At 38.3% G+C, this 21,767-nt stretch overlaps 1 protein-coding gene across 1 annotated transcript in view; it reads right to left on the bottom strand.

Annotated features, from left to right (window-relative positions):
* Positions 1-249: 249 nt before the first annotated feature.
* The window catches only part of KIN (Kin17 DNA and RNA binding protein), a gene marked incomplete at its 5' end in the record, with an annotated part of 36,891 nt that continues 15,373 nt past the window's right edge, over positions 250-21,767 (bottom strand). The window contains 6 exons of the mRNA XM_079700156.1: positions 250-517; positions 4,017-4,117; positions 5,598-5,697; positions 6,500-6,568; positions 11,298-11,348; positions 13,513-13,642. Of these exons, the coding sequence (XP_079556282.1) occupies positions 455-517; positions 4,017-4,117; positions 5,598-5,697; positions 6,500-6,568; positions 11,298-11,348; positions 13,513-13,642 (514 nt within the window). The 3' untranslated portion in view covers positions 250-454. The remainder of the gene's footprint in view (positions 518-4,016; positions 4,118-5,597; positions 5,698-6,499; positions 6,569-11,297; positions 11,349-13,512; positions 13,643-21,767) is intronic.

The raw sequence follows: 21,767 nt of genomic DNA, 5'->3' as shown, positions 1-21,767 counted from the left end.
TTGTATGGTGTGTGAATTATATCTCAATAAAGCTGCTATTCTATTTATAGTTTGACTCTTTAAAATGTAGTTATATTTACAGTTCAACTTTACTACTTTACTGATGAAAATAGAAATTTAGAGTATATGAAGGATTTCCTCTAACTATATGATTCTAAATTGTCCTATATAAAACACTGTACAATAATGTTCTTTTAATGAAGATAAAAAATCATCAAGGAAATATCACAAAGGAAACAAAAATAACAAAGACAAAATTATATAATTTTGATACTTCATAAGACATAACTAGATTTTTCTGTAAGTTTAGCTAAGCAACTATACAGTAATATTTAAATAAATCCATTTGTTTTATACAAAAGAAACACCCTAACACAGTAGAGTCTTGTAATGCCTTCGTGAACACCAATTTGATGCTTTAAGATTTTAATGTGCTGTTAACAAATTTTCTAACTCAGGCAAGTTTAGAAATGTCTTCGTATTGAATTCCTTCAACTCTGCGTCCTTTTAAAGGGCCCTACAAATTAAAATAATTGAAGAAGAGGTTAAGAACACACATGTACTTACAAGACAAGAAAAGGACACACACTTCTGGATCCAAATTTGCCTTTTCCATATCCCTAAGATACCACTAAGGTAGCTAACAGTTCTACACATCTGTGAATTTTAAAAGTATTCTAAAGTATTCTACGGCATCCTCATCAAGAACTGGCCATATTTTCTTCAGTGCTATGTGGCATGTGTTATCTCTAGACCCTGTGGCAGACACTGGCTAGCTGGTCAGTATCTCCTCTGCTCCCTGGATAAAGTCACACTTCCTGGCTCCTCCTGTGGTCAGGTATGCCATGAGATGGAGCTTCGGCCCAAGGAAGGGAACAGAAGTGACGCGGGCCACTTCCAGGCCCAGGCCATGCTCCCCTCCACAGGCAACCCGTCACGCTCCCCGCGGCCTGCCTGAAGCACACGGACACGGCAGCTGTCAAAGCCCCGGTTGAAGGTGGTAGAGCCACAAGTCAGAAGGACCCTGGGCTCACAAATCACCCCTAAGAAAAGAGCCATTCCCTGATTCAGAAGACCTGTTCTGGACTTCAAAATGAGAAGTTAATGTCTATCACGTTTGTGCCACTATCAGTTGGGCTTTTTTTTTAAATAACAAATATTATTTTAAGCAATACAAATCCTCATACTCAAACATATTTGTCTAGTTTAGCTGTGACAGGCTGGTCTTATTAAGAAAATGAGTCTAACCTAAAATATATTTTCTTGTTCCCTTCATATCCAACAAAAAGGGAAAGGGGAAAGAAAACTGGATTAATGAAAGGTGATACCTGTCATAGAAGCTGATACAGCCTGGGAACACAGAGGCTAAGAATATGGGCTCTGGACCCAGACTGCCCAAGTTCAAACCCCACCCTCAGCAGGTGACATAACCCCTCAGTGCCCCATTATCCCCTAGTGGGGAACAGTAACAGTACCCTACATTACTGGCTTGTTGAGAAATATAAATGAGTTAGCACATATAAAGTGCTCAGAATAACATCTGGAACATAATATGCATATGAGCTCAATAATTCTTAACTCTTACTATTAAATCTTTCGGTTAAAATTTAAAAGTTGGTCCTCTCCACTGCAAAATATAAAATGATGATGATGACTCTAACCCTGGGCTGAGATTTTAACATTTTTTACCTTCCTTTAAAAAATGCTTTTAAAATGTCTTTCTTTTAATGTACTATAATGATTACATATAAAGGAAATAAGTTCCCAGATAAAGCATGACCCAGCTTGACTCCTTCATCATCAGGTTTAAAGGCCCAAGGTCAATCACACTTCTGTGATAAGAAGGCCAAGCAAGGGATAAAGAAGGGGGCCAGACTTGGGTTAACTAGGCAAGTAGCTAAAAAGCTGGGGCTGGTTTTGAACAATTTGTGAGCTATTTAAAAAATCTGCTTAATAAATGTGGAAATTTCGAATCTTAGGATACTGATACTAAAATTTAAGATGCCAGAAATAATAAAAATAGGAGAAACCACTCGAAAAGTTCATGTTTTTCAGGGCATTGACTTGGAGAAAACATGCGGACGTAGAGACAAGCTGACCGACATGAACAAACCAACAGATATTTTTAATGGAGGCAGGCTGCAAAAGAAGAAGAAAAAAAACAAAAAATTTGCACGTGGGTTTCCTCTCCCAAGAGTACACGCTGCTTTGCAATCAACCAGAAAGGCTTTCCCTGTGGATCACCTCCGAGGTTCTATCTCGGTCTGGCTCTGAGAGCGATGAAAGCATTAGAGGGGAAGATGGAGCTGTGGGTTCACAGCAAGGCCGGGAAGAAAGCAGCTCTTGAAAATCATACAGACTGGAAACCAAAGGTGTGGATGGAACCTAAAATATCCTCAACAGTACTGAGTCGTTCTGTTTCCCTTAGATGAAAACGTGAAGCGGGATCGAAGTTGGGTAGTATTAGGAAACTAGAAAGTGGAGGAGATTCAACCTGCCAAGGAAATACGAGAGTTTCCACGATCTTATGCTGATTGAATCAGAAAAAAAAGATTTAAAAAAGAGCCTCAATCTGTTCAGGTAGTCAGATTAATAAATTCCCTACTGACAGGTGACATTCCCTGTTCCTTTTTTTCCCCCTTAGCATTTATGTTCATTGGTGATTAAGTTAGTATTTTCAAGGACAGGGAAAAAATGCTTAATTTACTGAAATGTGATTTCTTTCAAATCAGAACCTAAGTGGTTTTTCTGGAAAGCTTTCCTGAGACACATATTCCCAAACCCGTTCATAGGTGGGCTCAGGGGACCTAAGAACTCCTTAAAGGGAACACATAAAATTTGGCAGTTTATGTGCAGTTTCTTGCAGAGAGCCCAAAACTTTCATCAGACTCTTCAGGAAGTTGATTATTCCCCCAAACACTAAAACTTCCTGTAGTGGAGATGAAAAAGCTTCTCATTTAGAGATAAAGATACACGGTGCAGTAGCGCAGGGATCTAAAAAGAATTAGGCAGTTAGGAAAAAAACATGTTTCAGACCCTTCCTTCTGAAGACAGCTCAGGTCTCACTCAGCCTCATGTGTAGACCTGTCAGTGGACCATCAGTTCTAAGTCAACGAGCAATTTTACTTAAATGTCAGATTTCTTAAAATCTATTTATTGATCTCTTCTACCTTACATCCTTCATGAAAGAAAGAAGGACATTAAAAAATATTATTGATCTCTGTGGCTTTTCCCCCATTAACTCTGACTATATATTCCCCACTAATCACACTACGGCAGATTGAGTTTTAGGTTAGATGTGGGGGGAAAAAACTGGGATACAAAACTACGTGTAATATATACAATGTTATAAAATAGAAAGGTTGAAAAAAAAACAGACCAAAACATTAATGGAGGTTATCATTTGCCTGGAGGTTTACAGGCAATTTAAAAAATTATTTATATTAAATTGTATTTTTCAGCTTTTATCCAAGAGTGCTGCTAGAGACAATGTTTGTGTCCCTGTCAAAATTCATTCAATACATTCAAAATGTAATGGTATTAGGAGGTGGGGTCTTTGGGAAGTGATTAGGTCATGAGGGCAGAGCCCTTGAGAATGCATTAGTGCCCTTAAAAAGGGATCCCGGAGAGCTCCCTTTCCCCTCCCACCATGTGAGGACACATTAACCAGGAAACAGGCCTTCAACAGACATCGAATCTGCCTGTGCCTTGATCTTGGACTTCCAGCCTCCACAAATGTGAGAAATAGATTTCTGTTGTTTCTAAAGCCATCCCAGTCTATGGTATTCTGTTACAGCAGCCTGAACAGATTAAGACACATAAGGAATTTCTTTTGTAATCAGAAAATAAAATGCTTTAGTAATGTCAGTCATTAGAGAAAATAAGCTTATAGATTTCCAAATAGGAGAGAAGGCAAACAGAAAACCCAAACTTAAAACACCAATCCAATGAAAAAAAAACGATAGCACATTTTAAAAGCATTTTGAAATTTCTGTCTTTGTGTAAACTATACTTACGGTTTCAATGACTATAGTAGCTGAAAAAGTCTTCTCATTGATGGATTCTAGGGTACCTTCATTTCCTCTGTAGCCTCCATTTAAAACGAGAATTCTTTTTCCTGTAACAAAAAAGGGTTAACACTTAATACAAAGAAAATGGCCACTTTCTTCTACTTTCTTACAGCCAAATGCAATTACACTGAATCAACATAGTAGAAAACAAAACTCTTCTCTTAGATGTTCTTAATCATTTAATATCTGTATGATTCTACAGTACAGTTTGTAGATACTTTGATTACTGTAACATTACAAGACCCCTCATTTTTTCTACTTATTTGTCAAGGGATGTTTTAATTTTATACCAAGGAGTATAAGGTTCTTGGAGGAGATGCCCAGAGCCCAGAAGTAATCAGAAAAAATTCAGCTTACTTTTAATTTCTCTCTTTTTAAGATCATAAGATGGTTGCTAGTTTCATAAAAGCGTAAATATATGCCTGCTATTTGGTTGAGCCATTCTATCTCTAAGAATTTTCTGAACAGAAACCATATATCCATACAAAGATCCATATGCGAATGTTCATATAGCAGTTTTGTTTGTAATGGCCAAGAGCCGTAAACAACCCCAATGTCCATTCAGTAGGTGACTGGATAAAGAAACTGGCACATCCACATAATGAAATACTTGGCAATAAAAAGGAATAAAGTATAGATGCACACAACGTGAATGAATCCAAAATGATGTACTTGTGAAAGAAGCCAGACAGAAACACAGGACACGTGGTATGATTTTATTTATATAAAACTGTAGAAAAATATGAGCTAATCTATGGTCACAGAAAGCAGATTGGTGGTTGCGTGGGGGACAGGGGAGACAGAGCTGGAAGCAAAGGATTATAAAGGAAACGGAGGAAACTTTGGGGGGCGATGGACACATTTGCTAACTTGATTGTAAGGATGGTTTTCATGGGAGTATGCATGTGTTGAAAACATCAAATTGTATACTTTATACAGATGCAGTTTATGTTAATTACATCTTACTGAAGCTGAAAAAAAAGTTCACAATTTCTAATCCATAAAATGAATTTTATTTTAGGGAGAAAGAATATAGGATCTGATAAACAGAAGTTTTAGAGACTAACATTATCACTGTGCCAGCAATGATACCACCATGAAGAGTCTGGGTCAGAGGCAAACAACCTAACTACAGAAGCATTTATACTAGATATGTGTAAGACAATTAAGGAAAAGAAAATGCAAAATAATACTGACTTTTACGTTACCATCTCAAATAGCTAAACAAATATATTAATAATAATCCTAATATGATTGATTTTATCCAGATATGTCTGTGATTTGCTTCTGGAAAGAAAACAAAGATTCTAGAAAGGGAAAATTTATTTATGCCACAAAATAGCTTTCTCAGAGGCCTGGTAAACTACCATCTCACCAAGTCAAACTGGGATCAGTTATATTGGCAATTATATGTTTCTAAAAAGGAAACTCATACCCAGAACTATCAAGTAACGTCAGAAACTAAGGTTTTAAAGAATGGAATCACTTATTTCGATGGTATATTAAATGGTCTGCAAAAAGATTTACCTGGTGCTGGAATTACTGTTTCTAAATGAGTCTGGTCAAGTTTCAGCTTGTCTCCAGAATCAATCATCTTCACGACAGCTGTGTAATTGTCAATTACTTCCTGCCATGTAAAACCAACACTTTTATAACAGAAGAAAGATGTGAACACAAAGTCCAAAGGACAGAAATAAATGTAAACAATGAAATTCTAACCAAAAGGTAAGAGTAACTTGTTTTAAGAGTAACTCCTTGTATCAATGGAGTTTATTTTCTAGATGCCATATATGACCTTATGGTTCTTAAAGAATTCAATTCAAAGTTTAGTTAAGGTTTTCATCTGGAGGGAAAGGCTGGTGATCTTAGAATAAGACTTTAAGAAATACAATGAGAGGGATAATTCTGTGTCATTTCAAGTACAGTAGGAGGACAACTTATGCATGCACAAGGCTGGGTGCTAGCATGAAACTATACTCAGGAAAAGCAAAAGAAAGAAAAAGACTGGAGCATTGATTTTTAAATTTTAAAATCCTAGAGCAATCAAAAGATAAGTCTCTCAGGCAAACCACAAGGAAGTCCTCCTTGGAACTCTGGGGCACTATTACATTGCCCGTCATTAACAAAGGGAATGTACCTTACTTACTAGCAAGGTGCGCTCACTGAATTTTTTTAAGAGGTGCTGATGGGATTTCATACATACCATTTGCTCTAGTAAGAAAGCCGACCAAAGTTAAGTATAAACTATGGTTGGAAATGAAATATTTCTCCAACCATTGGGAAGTCAGCCTTCCTTTCATGGAACCATCAAGAACCTTAGACACACTGCTTCTGTTACTAGGACTTGATTTTTAAGGAATATCAAAATGGCTTTACTCAGCCACACACCAGCTCCTTCCCCAAATTCCATCATAACTTCATGTTCTTACCTTAACAATCCCCTTTTTCTTATGATATTTCTCTCCAAGTTTTTTGGTTATAATTTTCACTACAATTTCCTGGAATATAAGAAAAAAATAACGATGGAAGGAATGATATAAATTATCTTTCCTCTTTTGATCCTTCATTTTAAACATTTTCACCAAAAATCATAGTAAAATGTTAACTGCTTTGCCAAATAAGACATTTTGGAGTTGGAAGTCTTCCCAACGATGGCAGAACATTTCCTTAGTAATCTTTCATTCCTTCTGTCTCTTTTTATTCAACACAGTTGGTTACCAAGAGGAAAAACCACATATCTCATGGCTGATTTCCATAGTGAAGGTTTCCTGAAATCTAAGACTTTCATCCACCAATGTCAACTCTATTAATCCAGGTCTTTCATAGAGAGCTTCTTTCTTTCTCTCCATTCAAGGAAGAAAAAATGCCAAGGATGTTATATGTTGACGTTCACCGCTGACAAAAAAACTCAGAGAGCAAGAGTCTCACTGGGAACTGCAAGAAACAGAGGCTTTGAGCTAAAGCACAACACTTTCCACAATGCTCTTTTCTCATGATGTTGCTCTGGATTTTTTATAAGACTGGACTCCTCCAGACTAGCTCCAGCTAAAAGCATCACTCTTCTGAGCATCTAGTTCTCAACGGGAGAGAAATCTGAGTTTATTTCATATTAATGCATTCTGAGTTTGCTTCTTTATCATTGTTTTCCTGATTTCAATTAGCTAATGGCTGATGATGAAAATTAAATCACGTGACTTAATTCCAGATTCACTACAGCAATTCTGTATTTGCTACTTCAAAGTGGATACAGCAGAAGTACTAGATGGTCACAAGTACTTCAATAAGCCAGGCTAAACATTACATTAACAAAAACCTAGTAAGGGGCTTCCCTGGTGGCGCAGTGGTTCAGAGTCCACCTGCTGATGCAGGGGACACAGGTTCGTGCCCCACATGCCGCGGAGCTGGTAGGCCCGTGAACCATGGCCGCTGAGCCTGTGCGTCCGGAGCCTGTGCTCCGCAACGGGAGAGGCCACAACAGTGAGAGGCCCGCGTACAGCAAAAGAAAACCCAAAAAAACAAAAAACCTAGTAAGGACTTTGGGGGAGGATATTTAACAGCAGAAAAATATGTTTAAGAGAAGGCTTGAATGTTCTTATTCTTAAGCCAGTATTCTATTAAGACTTTCTCAATGAAGCCATATAATACCAACAGCTTCTCTGATTTCTGGGCTAAATTTCTCAAAGGCCCTCATGGGTACACACACTTATAATTTAAACATAATTCATTACTTCATTATACTATTGACACTTGCTCATAGCACATCTGTCAAAACTTTCTTTTCTGAGTTTAAAAACTAAAGCTCTCCAATCCATCTCTGTGGGCTGCTGGTTATTTTAACACACATACTGCCCATTTCAAAATGAGACACACACTGAGTCACTGGATCCCTGTTGGCTGATCTTCACTTTTAATGTAACATTCTCCAAGAGGAGCTAGGAAGAAAATCTGAATAATTTACTATACCAGAAGATTATCAAACTGAAAATAAAATTTTATTAAAAGTATTGTCAATGCAGGGACTTCCCCGGCAGTCCAGTGGTTAAAGACTTCGCCTTCCAATGCAGGGGGTGTGGGTTCAATTCCTGGTTGGGGAGATAAGATCCCACATGCCTTGTGGCCAAAAAACCAGGGCGTAAAACAGAAGCAATATTGTAAGGAGTTCAATAAAGACTTTAAAAATGGTCCACATTAAAAAAAAATCTTAAAAAAAAAAAGTATTGTCAATGGGAAGAGAACTTTTGGACTAACTAAAAATGCTTTGTTTTGTTTTGGGTTTTTTTTGTTTTTGTTTTGTATTCTTTTTCCTTTAAACCAATGGTTCTGAACAAAGGTGATTCTAAACATGAGAATCACCTAGGTGGTTAGTGAAAATAGCCATTTCACCCCAGGAGACTGGATAGTGGTAGTATTGAAGCATATATATCTTGGAAAGAAATGGTCTAAATTTTTTTGAATTGTGCTCTGGTTAAGAACTACTGCTCTAAGCAAAATTCTTGATTACACATTCATAAACAATATATGAAACTATTAATATCAAATGCTAGCTACTCTGACAGGGAAAGCAAACAGAATAATTCATAGACGGTTGCCTCTCTCTAGGTCCTTCCTTTTCTAATCTTGACCCAGACTTCTACTCAGAGACGGAAGTCAGGGAGACTAATGCATCCCAGGAAGTACTGTTTATCAGGCAGAGTACAACCTAGTGAATCTGGCTGCCAGGGAAATCCTAGCTCACCACTTTCTAAATGACCTTGGGGGAATTACTCAAATAATCTATACCTCAGTTTTCTCACCTATAAAAAGGGAATAATAATAGTAATTACCTTGTAGGGCTGATATGAGAATTAACTGAAATAATTCATATGAAGCACTTTTCTTTTAATAGTTTTTTTTTTAATTGAAGTATAGTTGATTTACAATGTTGTGTTAGTTTCAGGTGTACACCACAGTGATTCAGTTATATGTATATGTTTATCTATTCTTTTTCAGATTCTTTTCCCTTATAGGTTATTAAAAAATATTGAGTATAGTTCTCTATGCTATACAGTAGGTCCTTGTTGGTTATCTGTTTTATACGTAATAGTGTGTAACTGATAATCCCAAACTCCTAATTTATCCCCTCCCTACTCCCTGCCTTTCCCCTTTGGTAACCATAAGTTTGTTTTCCATGTCAGTGGGTCTATTTCTGTTTTGTAAAGAAGCTCATTTGTATCTTTCTTTTTTTTAGATTCCACATATAAGCGATATCATGATATTTGTCTTTCTCTGTCTGGTTTATGAAGTACTTATTTTCTATTTAATACAGCAAGGATTTTCATTTTACAAAACTTATTTCATGATCTTTCCTGTGATCACCAGGCAAATGTTTCCCATTGTGTAAGGATATAAACTAAGACATGGAAACAAAATTATTTTTAAGCTAGAGAGGGAATAACTATGAAGATTTAAGTTAGAACTTTATGCTTTTTGATCTTCAAGATCATTATTAATAATAATAATAAATCAGAAATTATCCAAATAATTACTTTTCACTCTCGTGTTATTGATCAAGCCAGCTTCCTTAAGGATAACTAAGATACCCTGAAGGTTTTATGAAAACTTCATATTCCAGTAAGTTCAAAACCGAGCAGCAATAAATAAAAAATATTTAAAATACTGAAATGTTTAAAAATTATTATGCAATTGTTATCTGAAAAGAACAAGAAATAAAGTGAAATAAGTCAGAGAAAGATAAAAACTATGACATCATTTATATGTGGAATCTAAAAAATACAACAAACTAGTGAATAAAACAAAAAAGAAGCAGACTCACAAATATAGAGAACAAATTAGTGGTTACCAATGGGGAGAGGGAAGTGGAGAGGGGCAATAAAGGGATGAGGGAAAAAAAAGTTATTACAGGCTTCCATGAAATCATGTGTGTGAAACTTCTGAAAACTGGAAAGCACTACAGAATTTAAAGAATCTTTCCTTCAATAAAAAAAAATTTTTTAAAGACTTTAGTAAATTAGACTAAGAAAAACCGAAAAAAGACAGAAGAAGCAATAATAAAAAAGCAATAAAAAACAAATCTTTCCTTGAACTTATATAATTAAAACCTGTTTTTAGAAAACGGAACCCTCTTGCACTGTTGGTGGGAATGTAAATTGATACAGCCACTATGGAGAACAGTATGGAGGTTCCTTAAAAAAACTAAAAATAGAACTACCATATGACCCAGCAATCCCACTACTGGGCATATACCCTGAGAAGACCATAATTCAGAAAGAGTCATGTACCACAGTGTTCATTGCAGCTCTATTTACAATAGCCAGGACATGGAAGCAACCTAAGTGCCCATCGACAGATGAATGGATAAAGAAGATGTGGCACATATATACAATGGAATATTACTCAGCCATAAAAAGAAACGAAATTGAGTTATTTGTAGTGATGTGGATGGACCTAGAGTCTGTCATACAGAGTGAAGTAAGTCAGAAAGAGAAAAATAAATACCATATGCTAACACATACATATGGAATCTAAAAAAAAAAATGGTTATGAAGAACCCAGGGGCAGGATGGGAATAAAGATGCAGACCTACTAGAGAATGGACTTGGGGACACGGGGAGTGGGAAGGGTAAGCTGGGACAAAGTGAGAGAGTGGCATGGACATATATACACTACCAAATGTAAAATAGATAGCTAGTGGGAAGCAGCTGCATAGCACAGGGAGATCAGCTTGGTGCTTTGTGACCACCTAGAGAGGTGGGATAAGGAGGGTGGGAGGGAGACGCAAGAGGGAAGAGATATGGGGATATATGTATATGTATAGCTGATTCACTTTGTTATAAAGCAGAAACTAACACACCATTGTAAAGCAATTATACGCCAATAAAGATGTTAAACAAAACAAAACAAAACAAAAAAGCTGTTTTTACAACAAAGTACCTAGCTGGGTATTCTTATAGCAAAAATTGAAAATAATTCCAGGCTTAAATGCAAGGTGTCCATACACATATTTGGCATTAAACTCAAGAAACACTACTGGTCCATGAACATGAAGTAACCCTCTAACAACAATACAACCAATACTTACAGAGTAGATGCAAAGACAAGTCATTAAAGTTATAAATCTATCTATAGAATTTAAAGATATTTAAGAAATTTAGCCATTATACCAAATGCTATTTAAATCATTCGCTTAAAAGCACATTTAGAAGTAAGAAGCCCCAGCAGGATACATACAGGCTGGAGCCAGTAATCTGTTCGGGCAGCTCTTTTCTTCTCCTCTTCAATCTGGAGGACGCATGAGACATTCATAAAATTACCTCTTTAAAATCCTCAATTTATTTCAAATAACATTCCATTTAGCAAAAGAACACCATAAAACACACTCACAGAAGATCGATATAATTTGCAAGCTCTGACAAACACAAACCTTTTTTGCAATTAGTTTTTGACTGAAAAAAAAAGCAACTTGGATTTAAGAAAATAAGCGATAGGCAAGTCAACTGACCAAGAAGATAAATGCAAACAACCTCTATTGAGTCAATACTGCAACGCCACCTGCCAGCATTACTCTGCCCTATCCCTGCTTCCTCCTCTGGACTGTCATGAGCTGGAAAACAGGCGATGTTTTCAGGGAGTAAAAACATAACTCTTACAGACCAATTCAGCACAGCATAGTTGGGTATACAGTTTGATGGCAAAGAGGAGCTTCCCTGTTTGATAAGGATAATAAAGCCTGTGAATGGAGGGGAAGAAAAACACAACCAGGAGAGAAGTAAATGAAAGGGTGACCAAAAGGAAAACGTGCTGACCAGACGACCTGGCTGTATCTCACACCTTTTTCTTTCTCAACTGCTCAGTTAACCCTAAGTAACTACTTTCAAAGGGACTGAACAATGTCGCTTTTTGGTTGATTCAAAATCTCATCTTAATTCCTCCAACTTTCCAATATGAACAAAAAATATTCTAAACTTGGCATGGTTATATTCTAAGCAGGTAGATCTGGCTTTCCATTTTACTTTGAATTAAATTCAAAATGGCTTATAAGACCTCTGTGGTGTTGCCCCTGTTTCTCTCTCCAACCTCAAATGCCACCACTCTTGTGCTTACCATGCTCTAGCCACCTGGATCTTCCCTTTGGATGCTGAACTAGAGATCTCCCCTGCCCTAGCGGGGGAACAAGCTATCTCCCCACTCCCTGCCCTCAGACCTCCTCAGCACATAGCATTTTGTAATTACTTATCCACTGGTTCACTTGGTCGTGGAATGCCTCCTTCACTAGGGTGAAAGCTCCATGACATGCAGGGACTGTGTTTTTCTCCCTACCCTACACATGCAGGACCTCACATGATGCCCAGCACGTAACAGCATCTCAGTATCTGCTGAATGATGGAATGACTACATCTCACAGCGTACACACGTTATATTATACTTTAAGCTTTTCTAACTGTCCTGCATTGTGTGAGGACTCAGTAACAGGGAAGACCAAACAGTTACCCCCATCCCTTCACAAATGAAGAAAAGGGATGAGGAGACCAGAGGAAATGGTGTTACAGGGAAAAACCTTAGCTTCTTGTATCCAATTATTCTTTCTCTTCGCCTTTTCTACTTATTTCATAAATTTATTGATAAGGGAAAGTGATGTGTTGGAAGGGAGAAAGGAATATTTAGGATTATATTAAGAACCTTCTGCAGAACAGCTCTAGAATTTCAGGTAAATTTAGAGCAAAGGTATAGCCCTAGATCCAGATAATCATAGGTTTTCACTGATTCATCACATAAACTTGGCCATCAGGTTAAATCAAATTAAAAATATGCAAGAGGGCTTCCCTGGTGGCGCAGTGGTTGAGAGTCCACCTGCCGATGCAGGGGACACAGGTTCGTGCCCCGGTCTGGGAGGATCCCACATGCCGCGGAGCGGCTGGGCCCGTGAGCCATGGCCGCTGAGCCTGCGCGTCCGGAGCCTGTGCTCCGCAACGGGAGAGGCCACAGCAGTGAGAGGCCCGCATACCGCAAAAGAAAAAAAAAAAAAAAAAGTCAAAGCTTTCTCTCCCGGCCAGGAGGTGGTAAGTGGAAGTCAGAGGCAACAGGAGAGCCCAGGTTGGTGGGGGCATCCATGGAGGATGCCAATTTCATGAAGCCACCAAAGGTGAGCAGAGCTTTCATATCTGGCTTCAATTACCTCTGAGGTTCTCCTAAACTAACTCTACTGACCATAATTTTATGGAGTGTTTTGAAGACAGCACTTGAGGCAAGAAAATAAACCTATCTAAGGAGGTTCCAGCTCCATTCAGATGGAACTACATCTAGGCTCTTTTTTCCTAACCTGGTATGAGCACATTTTTCTCACTTTATATTAATCTCATAATTGGTGAAACTATTTAACTTTCCTTGGTTGGAATCACATCATCCTCCTAACAGCTAGAGTTGACAAGCACTTCATAAAGCGTACCTCCATGATTTCATCGAGTGCAGATTTCCTCTTCTTCTTTTCTTTTGACTGAGCTGAGCTCTGGGAAGATTCCTTCCGTTTCACCGATGCTGCGTTCCCTACTGTCTTCAGAGCACTTGGTCCCAAAGAACTGATGGGAAGAGGAACCGTGCTGTTAACAAAAACTGTGCAAAGACGTAGGCTTTATAATGTGCAAAAGGAACAACACAGAAGAAATCTGTTACATGGTTAGTTTCCAACAGATTAGTCAGAACTACGAAGGGCGTGTCCATCACTCACAGGACCGGGAGCACCATGAGAACATGGAACCCTTCCTGTCCCCCCACCTTCAGTGAGTGCCACTCTATCAGTGTGGCTGAGTGACGGATGACAGCATTGGCTTCAGGGTTGGGGCCACCAGGGTTTGTTTGATCCTACTTCTGCTGGGACCTTGAGCAATTAACTTTTCTAAGCCTCATTTCTTCACATATAAACGGGGAGAATAATGTGACCCAACTCTAGCTCAACCGTCAGGATTAAGTTGAGATGTTTGTAAAACAGCTGGTAGAAGTCCAGCACATTGTTACCAGTTCTATTTCTTTAAAGCAAAGGTATCAACATCCAATTAAAAATTTTTTTATCGTTCCCAATTGCCTAACATCATCAGTGTACATTCTAAGTTTCTGAGTGTCATCATAAAATTGTCACCACAGGCCCCAGAATGCCATCCTTGATTTATTACGTATACTTGTCATTCTGAACAATTTGCTATTGACTGAGCCATGCCCTGTGCTTCAAGCTTTTGCAAATCTGCAAATGCCTCTTTTATACCTAGAATAGTCTCTCCATTTATCTCCATTTGTTGAACTTCTTTAAGATCCATTCTTCATGAGGCTTCTTGGAATTTGTTGTTTTTGAACCGCCATAGCACTTTGGGGCAGGCATCCCACTCCACCTGGTATATAATCATTTGTATATATGACTCCTCTCTCACAGGAGGGGAGAGAATATATATATCCACATATATATATATATTTTTTTCCCCCCTGTAAAGTAGCAGTAACTATCTTGTGACTCAGATAAAATAGATGCTCCATTAATATTTGCTGACTCACTGAATATTATCAGTCTAATTACTTAATTTGTCATACTTGTAAAATACAAAGAACACATATTTGCACAAAGCTACCATGGAAACAAGAAAAAAAGTGTGATTAATAGAAAATGCAGTAGAGTTAATATTTTCCACTATTTGGACCTTTTCCTTTAGGCATTTAAAGGCAGCATTAGCTTTATTAGCAGCCGGATGACTGTAAGGACTTCCAGTGGAGCCTGCAGTCAACTGAAATCCCTGCTTCTTATATGGGGAGGCTGCAGGTCAGGACTTCCACACCCTGTCTTCATGGAAGCCATTCTCTCTTTATCTAACTGGAAGGCTTTAAATGTACCCTTGTAACATTTCACTTACTAGGTTTTGTCCCATAATTCAATCCTTTGACATATTTTTAAGTTCTAAGGTTTGTGACAACTGTAAATAATATACATTGGTTGTGAACAGATTAAGTCCAAATAAAGATAAACTCTTCAATGTGCTACTCAAAATAAATATTCTTTAGAGTTAAATGTACTTTGAGCTAGGAATCCACTGAATTTAGCAATAATTCCAGATCATAAACAACCACAATATGTCTATATAAATAGGCACTAATGATCCCAGCAGAAGGGCAGTTAGGATTACGTGGCTATTTTGGGGTCTAGTAATTACTTCTTCCTTACATGTTCACAAACCACCTATTTCCTACTATAATCACTAGGAAAAGCTAGCTACTATTGTGTCCTGAAGATTTTTCTCCACTTTTAGAAAAAACATTTGCTTATTTTTCTGCTTTCTGCGTCTTCTCACATTCTCCGTGATTCCTCAAATTTTATCAACAGTAAGTTGTCAAACACATCTATAAATTATTCAATATTTTGGTATTTGTTTCAGCTTGGAAATTTAACCCAATTTAAAAATGGGCAATAGACAATTCTCCAAAGATCTATAAATGGCCAGAAAGCACATGAAAAGATGCTTAACATCACTAATCATTTGGAAACTGCACATCAAAACCACAATGAAATACTACCCACACTCATTAGGATCGCTATTATAAAAAAATACAGAAAATAACAAGCACTGGCAAGGATGTGGAGAAACTGGAACCCTTGTGTAATTGCTGGTGGGAATGTAAAATATTGCAGCTGCTGTGGAAAACCTTTTAAAAGTTAAACACAGAATTACCATACAATCCAGCAATTCCACTTCCAGGTAAATACCCAAAGTAATTGAAAGCAGGGACTTGAACAGATATATGGACACCGATCGTCGGAAGAGCATTAATCACAGAGCCAAAAGGTAAAAACAACTCAAATGTTCACTGACAGATGAATGGATAAACAAACTGTGGTCTATATATACAGTGGGGTATTATTATTCAGATTAAAAAGGAACGAAATTCTGATCCATGCCACAACATGGATAAACCCCGAAGAGCTTATGTTAAGTGAAAGAAGCCAGACACAAAAGGACAAACACTGTATAATTCCACTCAAATGAGGTAGTCAAATTCATAAAGACAGAAGAGTAGAACAGAGGTAACCAGGGGCTAAGGGGAAGTGTAGTGGGGAGTTATTTTTTAGTGGGTTCAGAGTTTCAGTTTTGGACGATGAAAAGATTTGGAGATGGATACCGGTGATGGTTTCACAACAGTGTGAATCTATTTAATGCCACTGAATTGTATACTTAAAAATGGTTAAAATGGACCATTTTATGTTATGTATATTTCACCACACAAGAAAACTAAACTGAATAGGAAAAATAAAGTTTTCTATTTAGAAAATGTCGTCAGCATTACTAAATGATTAAAATGTGAGAATCATCAGGAATAAAAAATGAACAGAATAGCCCATCAGGATCTCATGATGTAGTGGGAGAACAGATACGGAGGGCATTCCAGGGAGAGAGAGCAGTAGATGCAAACAAGAGTGAGACCACAGAGTGCTTAGGAGACAAATGGCTCAGCGGAGCTGCGGTGCAGATGGCAGGTGGTACACCTGTAAACATAACTAGAGGTTATCATATAGACGATGGCTTAAATTGTCAAAACTCTTTAACAAGAGAAAGACATGGTAAGATTTGACATTCAGAAAGATCCTTTCTGCTTGTGACATCAAGAATCTCTAAGAGGGACTTCCCTGGTGGCACAGTGGTTAAGAATCTGCCTGCCAACATAGGGAACACTGGTTCAATCCCTGGTCTGGGAAGATCCCACATGCCGCGGAGCAACTGAGCCCATGCGCCACAACTACTGAGCCAGCATGCCACAACTACGGAAGCCTGTGCACCTAGAGCCCGTGCTCCACAACAAGAGAAGCCACCACAATAAGAAGCCCACGCACCACAACGAAGAGTAGCCCCCACGCACAGTAATGAAGATCCAACACAGCCAAAAATTAATTAATTATTTTTTAAAAAAGAATCTCTTAGAGCTAAAATGAATAAATGAAAAATATAAAGAATGTTGATGAGACATGATGAAGGACAGTATTCTAAAAGATTAATAAAACGGATAATAAATTTGAATATCTAGTTGAAAAGAATATTCTAGAAAAACAAAAATTATACAAATGATAAAAATTGAGGGCTTCCCTGGTGGCGCAGTGGTTGAGAGTCCGCCTGCCGATGCAGGGGACACAGGTTCGGGCCCCGGTCCAGGAAGATCCCACATGCCGTGGAGCGGCTAGGCCCATGAGCCATGGCCGCTGAGCCTGCGCGTCCGGAGCCTGTGCTCCGCAACGGGAGAGGCCACAACAGTGAGAGGCCCACGTACCGAAAAAAAAAGAAAAAGAAAATAGTCAATTTGTTTCCAGCTTTGCTTTGTATGATATTTAATCTTACACCAGCTGCTGTACCAATAATGCCTCTCCAGCCCAAAAAAAGATTCTAGTAGAAAGGTGAGAGATTGAGACAGGGTCAAATGAGGTTAAAATCAAGGCAGGAAATGAACAGTAACAGACTGGAAATGGAACGGAAGGCTTCTAGAACAGCCCTAGGATTCTGCTTTCAGTAACTGGAGTGGGCATGTGTGCAATTAAGAGACAGGGAAGCCACACCGAAGTGGAGTTACTGAGCTGATGAGTTGTGGCCCAGGCAGTGTTATTCATGTGTATGAACACAGCTGGAATCTTCATCAGTTACCTGTCAGACCGGGCCCAGTGCCAAGCCTTCCTGGAGACACGGAGGTGTGTGGAGGCCAGGCTGTGCCTGGAGACGGAAAACCAAAGACAGCGTGTGGCTGACAGGGTCTTGGTGCTCTGGTTGGGTGTCAGGCCTGAGCCTCTGAGGTAGGAGAGCCAAGTTCAGGACTGTGGTCCACCAGAGACCTCCTGGCCCCATGTAATCTCTATAGGCGAGAGTTCTCCCAGAGATCTCCGTCTCAACGCTAAGACCCAGCTCAACTCAACGACCAGGAAGCTCCAGTGCTGGACACGCCATGCCAAACAACTAGAAACACAGGAACACAACCCCACCAATTAGCAGAGAGGCTGCCTAAAATCATAGCAAGTTCACAGACGCCTCAAAACACACCACCGGATACAGTCCTGCCCACCAAAAGACAAGATCCAGCCTCATCCACCAGTACACAAGCACTAGTCGTCTCCACCAGGAAGCCTACACAAGCCACTGAGCCAACCTTACCCACTGGGGGCAGACACCAAAAACAATGGGAACTACTAATCTGCAGCCTGTGAAAAGGAGATCCCCAAACACAGTAATTTTAGCAAAATGAGAAGACAGAGAAATATGCAGCAGATGAAGGAGCAAAGTATGAAGAGGAAATAGGCAGTCTACCTGAAAAGAATTGGGAGTAATGATAGTAAAGATGATCCAAAATGTTGGAAATAGAATGGAGAAAATGCAACAAATGTTTAACAAGGAACTAGAAGAACTAAAGAGCAAACAAACAATGATGAACAACACAATAAAGGAAATTAAAAATTCTCTAGAAGGAATCAATAGCAGAATAACTGAGGCAGAAGAACAGATAAGTGACCTGGAAGATAAAATAGTGGAAATAACTACTGCAGAGCAGAAAAAAGAAAAAAAAATGAAAAGAATTGAGGACAGTCTCAGAGACCTCTGGGACAATATTAAACACACCAACATTCGAATTATACGGGTCCCAGAAGAAGAAGAGAAAAAGAAAGGGACTGAGAAAATATATGAAGAGATTATAGTTGAAAACTTCCGTAATATGGGAAAGGAAATAGTCAATTAAGTCCAGAAAGTGCGGAGTCCCACACAGGATAAGTCCAAGGAGAAACACGCCAAGACACATATTAATCAAACTATCAAAAATTAAATACAAAGAACAAATATTAAAAGCAGCAAGTGAAAAGCAACAAATAACATACAAGGGAATCCCCATAAGGTTAACAGCTAATTTTTCAGCAGAAACTCTGCAAGCCAGAAGGGAGTGGCAGTACATATTTGAAGTGATGAAAGGGAAAAACCTACAACCAAGATTACTCTACCCAGCAAGGATCTCATTTACATTTGACACAGAAATTAAAACCTTTACAGACAAGCAAAAGCTAAGAGAATTCAGCACCAACAAACCAGCTTTACAACAAATGTTAAAGGAACTTCTTTAGGCAGGAAACACAAGAGAAGGAAAATACCTACAAAAACAAACCCAAAACAATTAAGAAAATGGTAATAGGAACATACATATTGATAACTACCTTAAATGTAAGTGGATTAAATGCTCCCACCAAAAGACATAGACTGGCTGAATGGATACAAAAATAAGACCTATATATATGCTGTCTACAAGAGACCCACTTCAGGCCTAGGGACACATACAGACTGAAAGTGAGGGGAGAGAAAAAGATATTCCATGCAAATGGAAATCAAAAGAAAGCTGGAGTAGCAATTCTCATATCAGACAAAACAGAGTTTAAAAACAAAGACTATTACAAGAGACAAAGAAGGACATTACATAATGATCAAGGGATCAACCCAAGAAGATATAACAATGGTAAATATTTATGCACCCAACATAGGAGCACCTCAATACATAAGGCAAATGCTAACAGCCATAAAAGGGGAAATCAACAGTAGCACAATAATAGTAGGGGACTTTAACAACCCACCTTCACCAATGGACAGATCATCCAAAATGAAAATAAATAAGGAAACACAAGCTTTAAATGACACATAAAACAAGGTGGACTTAACTGATATTTATAGGACATTCTATCCAAAAACAGAAGAATACACTTTTTTCTCAAGTGCTCATGGAACATTCTCCAGGATAGATCATATCTTGGGTCACAAATCAAGCCTTGGTAAATTTAAGAAAACTGAAATGGTATCAAGTATCTTTTCAAACCACAATACTATGAGACTAGATATGAATAACAGGAAAAAACCTGTAAAAATACAAATACAAGGAGGTTAAACAATACACTACTAAATAACCAAGAGATCACTGAAGAAATCAAAGAGGAAATGAAAAAAGAACCTAGAAACAAATGACAATGAAAACACGACATCCCAAATCTATGGGATGCAGCAAAAGCAGTTTTAAGAGGGAAGCTTATGGCAATACAATCCTACCTCAAGAAACAAGAAAAACCTCAAATAAACAACCTAACCTTACACCTAAAGCAATTAGAGAAAGAAAAACCAAAAAACCCCAAAGTTAGCAGAAGGAAAGAAATCATAAAAATCAGATCAGAAATAAATGAAAAAGAAATTAAGGAAATGATCGCAAAGATCAATAAAACTAAAAGCTGGTTCTTTGAGAAGATAAACAAAATTGATAAACCATTAGCCAGACTCATCAAGAAAAAAAAGGGAGAAGACTCAAATCAACAGAATTAGAAATGAAAAGGAGAAGTGGGCTTCCCTAGTGGCGCAGTGGTTGAGAGTCCGCCTGCCGATGCAGGGGACACAGGTTCGTGCCCTGGTCTGGGAGGATCCCACATGCCGCGGAGCGGCTGGGCCTGTGAGCCATGGCCGCTGAGCCTGCAATTCCGGAGCATGTGCTCCATGATGGGAGAGGTCACAATGGTGAGAGGCCCGCGTACCGCAAAAGAAAAAAATAAGACGAGGAAAAATAAGAAAAAAGACAAAGGAGGAGTAACAACTGACACTGCAAAAATGCTAAGGATCATAAGAGCTTACTGCAAGCAACTACATGCCAATAAAATGGACAACGTGGAAGAAATAGACAAATTCTTAGAAAAGCACAACCTTCTGAGACTGAACCAGGAATAAATAGAAAATATAAACAGACCAATCACAAGCACTGAAATTGAAACTGTGATTAAAAATCTTCCAAATGACAAAAGCCCAGGACCAGATGGCTTCACAGGCAAATTCTATCAAACAGTTAGAGAAGAGCTAACACCTATCCTTCTCAGACTCTTCCAAAATATGGCAGAGAGAGGAACACTGCCAAACTCATTCTATGAGGCCACCATCACCCTGATACCAAAACCAAAGATATCACAAAAAAAGAAAACTACAGGCCAATATCACTGATGAAAATAGATGCAAAAATCCTCAACAAAATACTAGGAAACAGAATCCTACAGCACATCAAAAGGATCATACAGCATGATCAAGTGGCGTTTATCCCAGGAATGCAAGGATTCTTCAATATACGCAAATGAATCAATGTGATACACCATATTAACAAGTTGAATGAGAAAAACCATATGGTCATCTCAATAGATGCAGAAAAAGCTTTTGACAAAATTCAACACCCATTTATGATAAAAACTCTCCAGAAAGTAGGCATAGAGGGAACTTACCTCAACATAATAAAGGCCATATATGAAAAACCCATAGCCAACATCATTCTTAATGGTGAAAAACTGAAACCATTTCCTCTAAGATCAGGAACAAGACAAGGTTGCCCACTCTCACTGCTACTATTCAACTTAGTTTTGGAAGTTGTAGCCACAGCAATCAGAGAAGAAAAACAAATAAAAGGAATCCAAATCGGAAAAGAAGAAGTAAAACTGTCACTGTTTGCAGATGACATGATACGATACACAGAGAACCCTAAAGATGCTACCAGAAAACTACTAGAGCTAATCAATGAATTTGGTAAAGGAGCAGGATACAAAATTAATGCACAGCAATCTCTTGCATTTCTATACACTAATGATGAAAAATCTGAAAGAGAAATTAAGGAAACACTCCCATTTACCACTGCAACAAA

Source organism: Hyperoodon ampullatus, assembly GCF_949752795.1.
Source record: "Hyperoodon ampullatus genome assembly, chromosome: 3".
Classification (NCBI taxonomy): domain Eukaryota; kingdom Metazoa; phylum Chordata; class Mammalia; order Artiodactyla; family Ziphiidae; genus Hyperoodon; species Hyperoodon ampullatus.
This window is presented reverse-complemented; position numbering and strand designations above follow the sequence as displayed.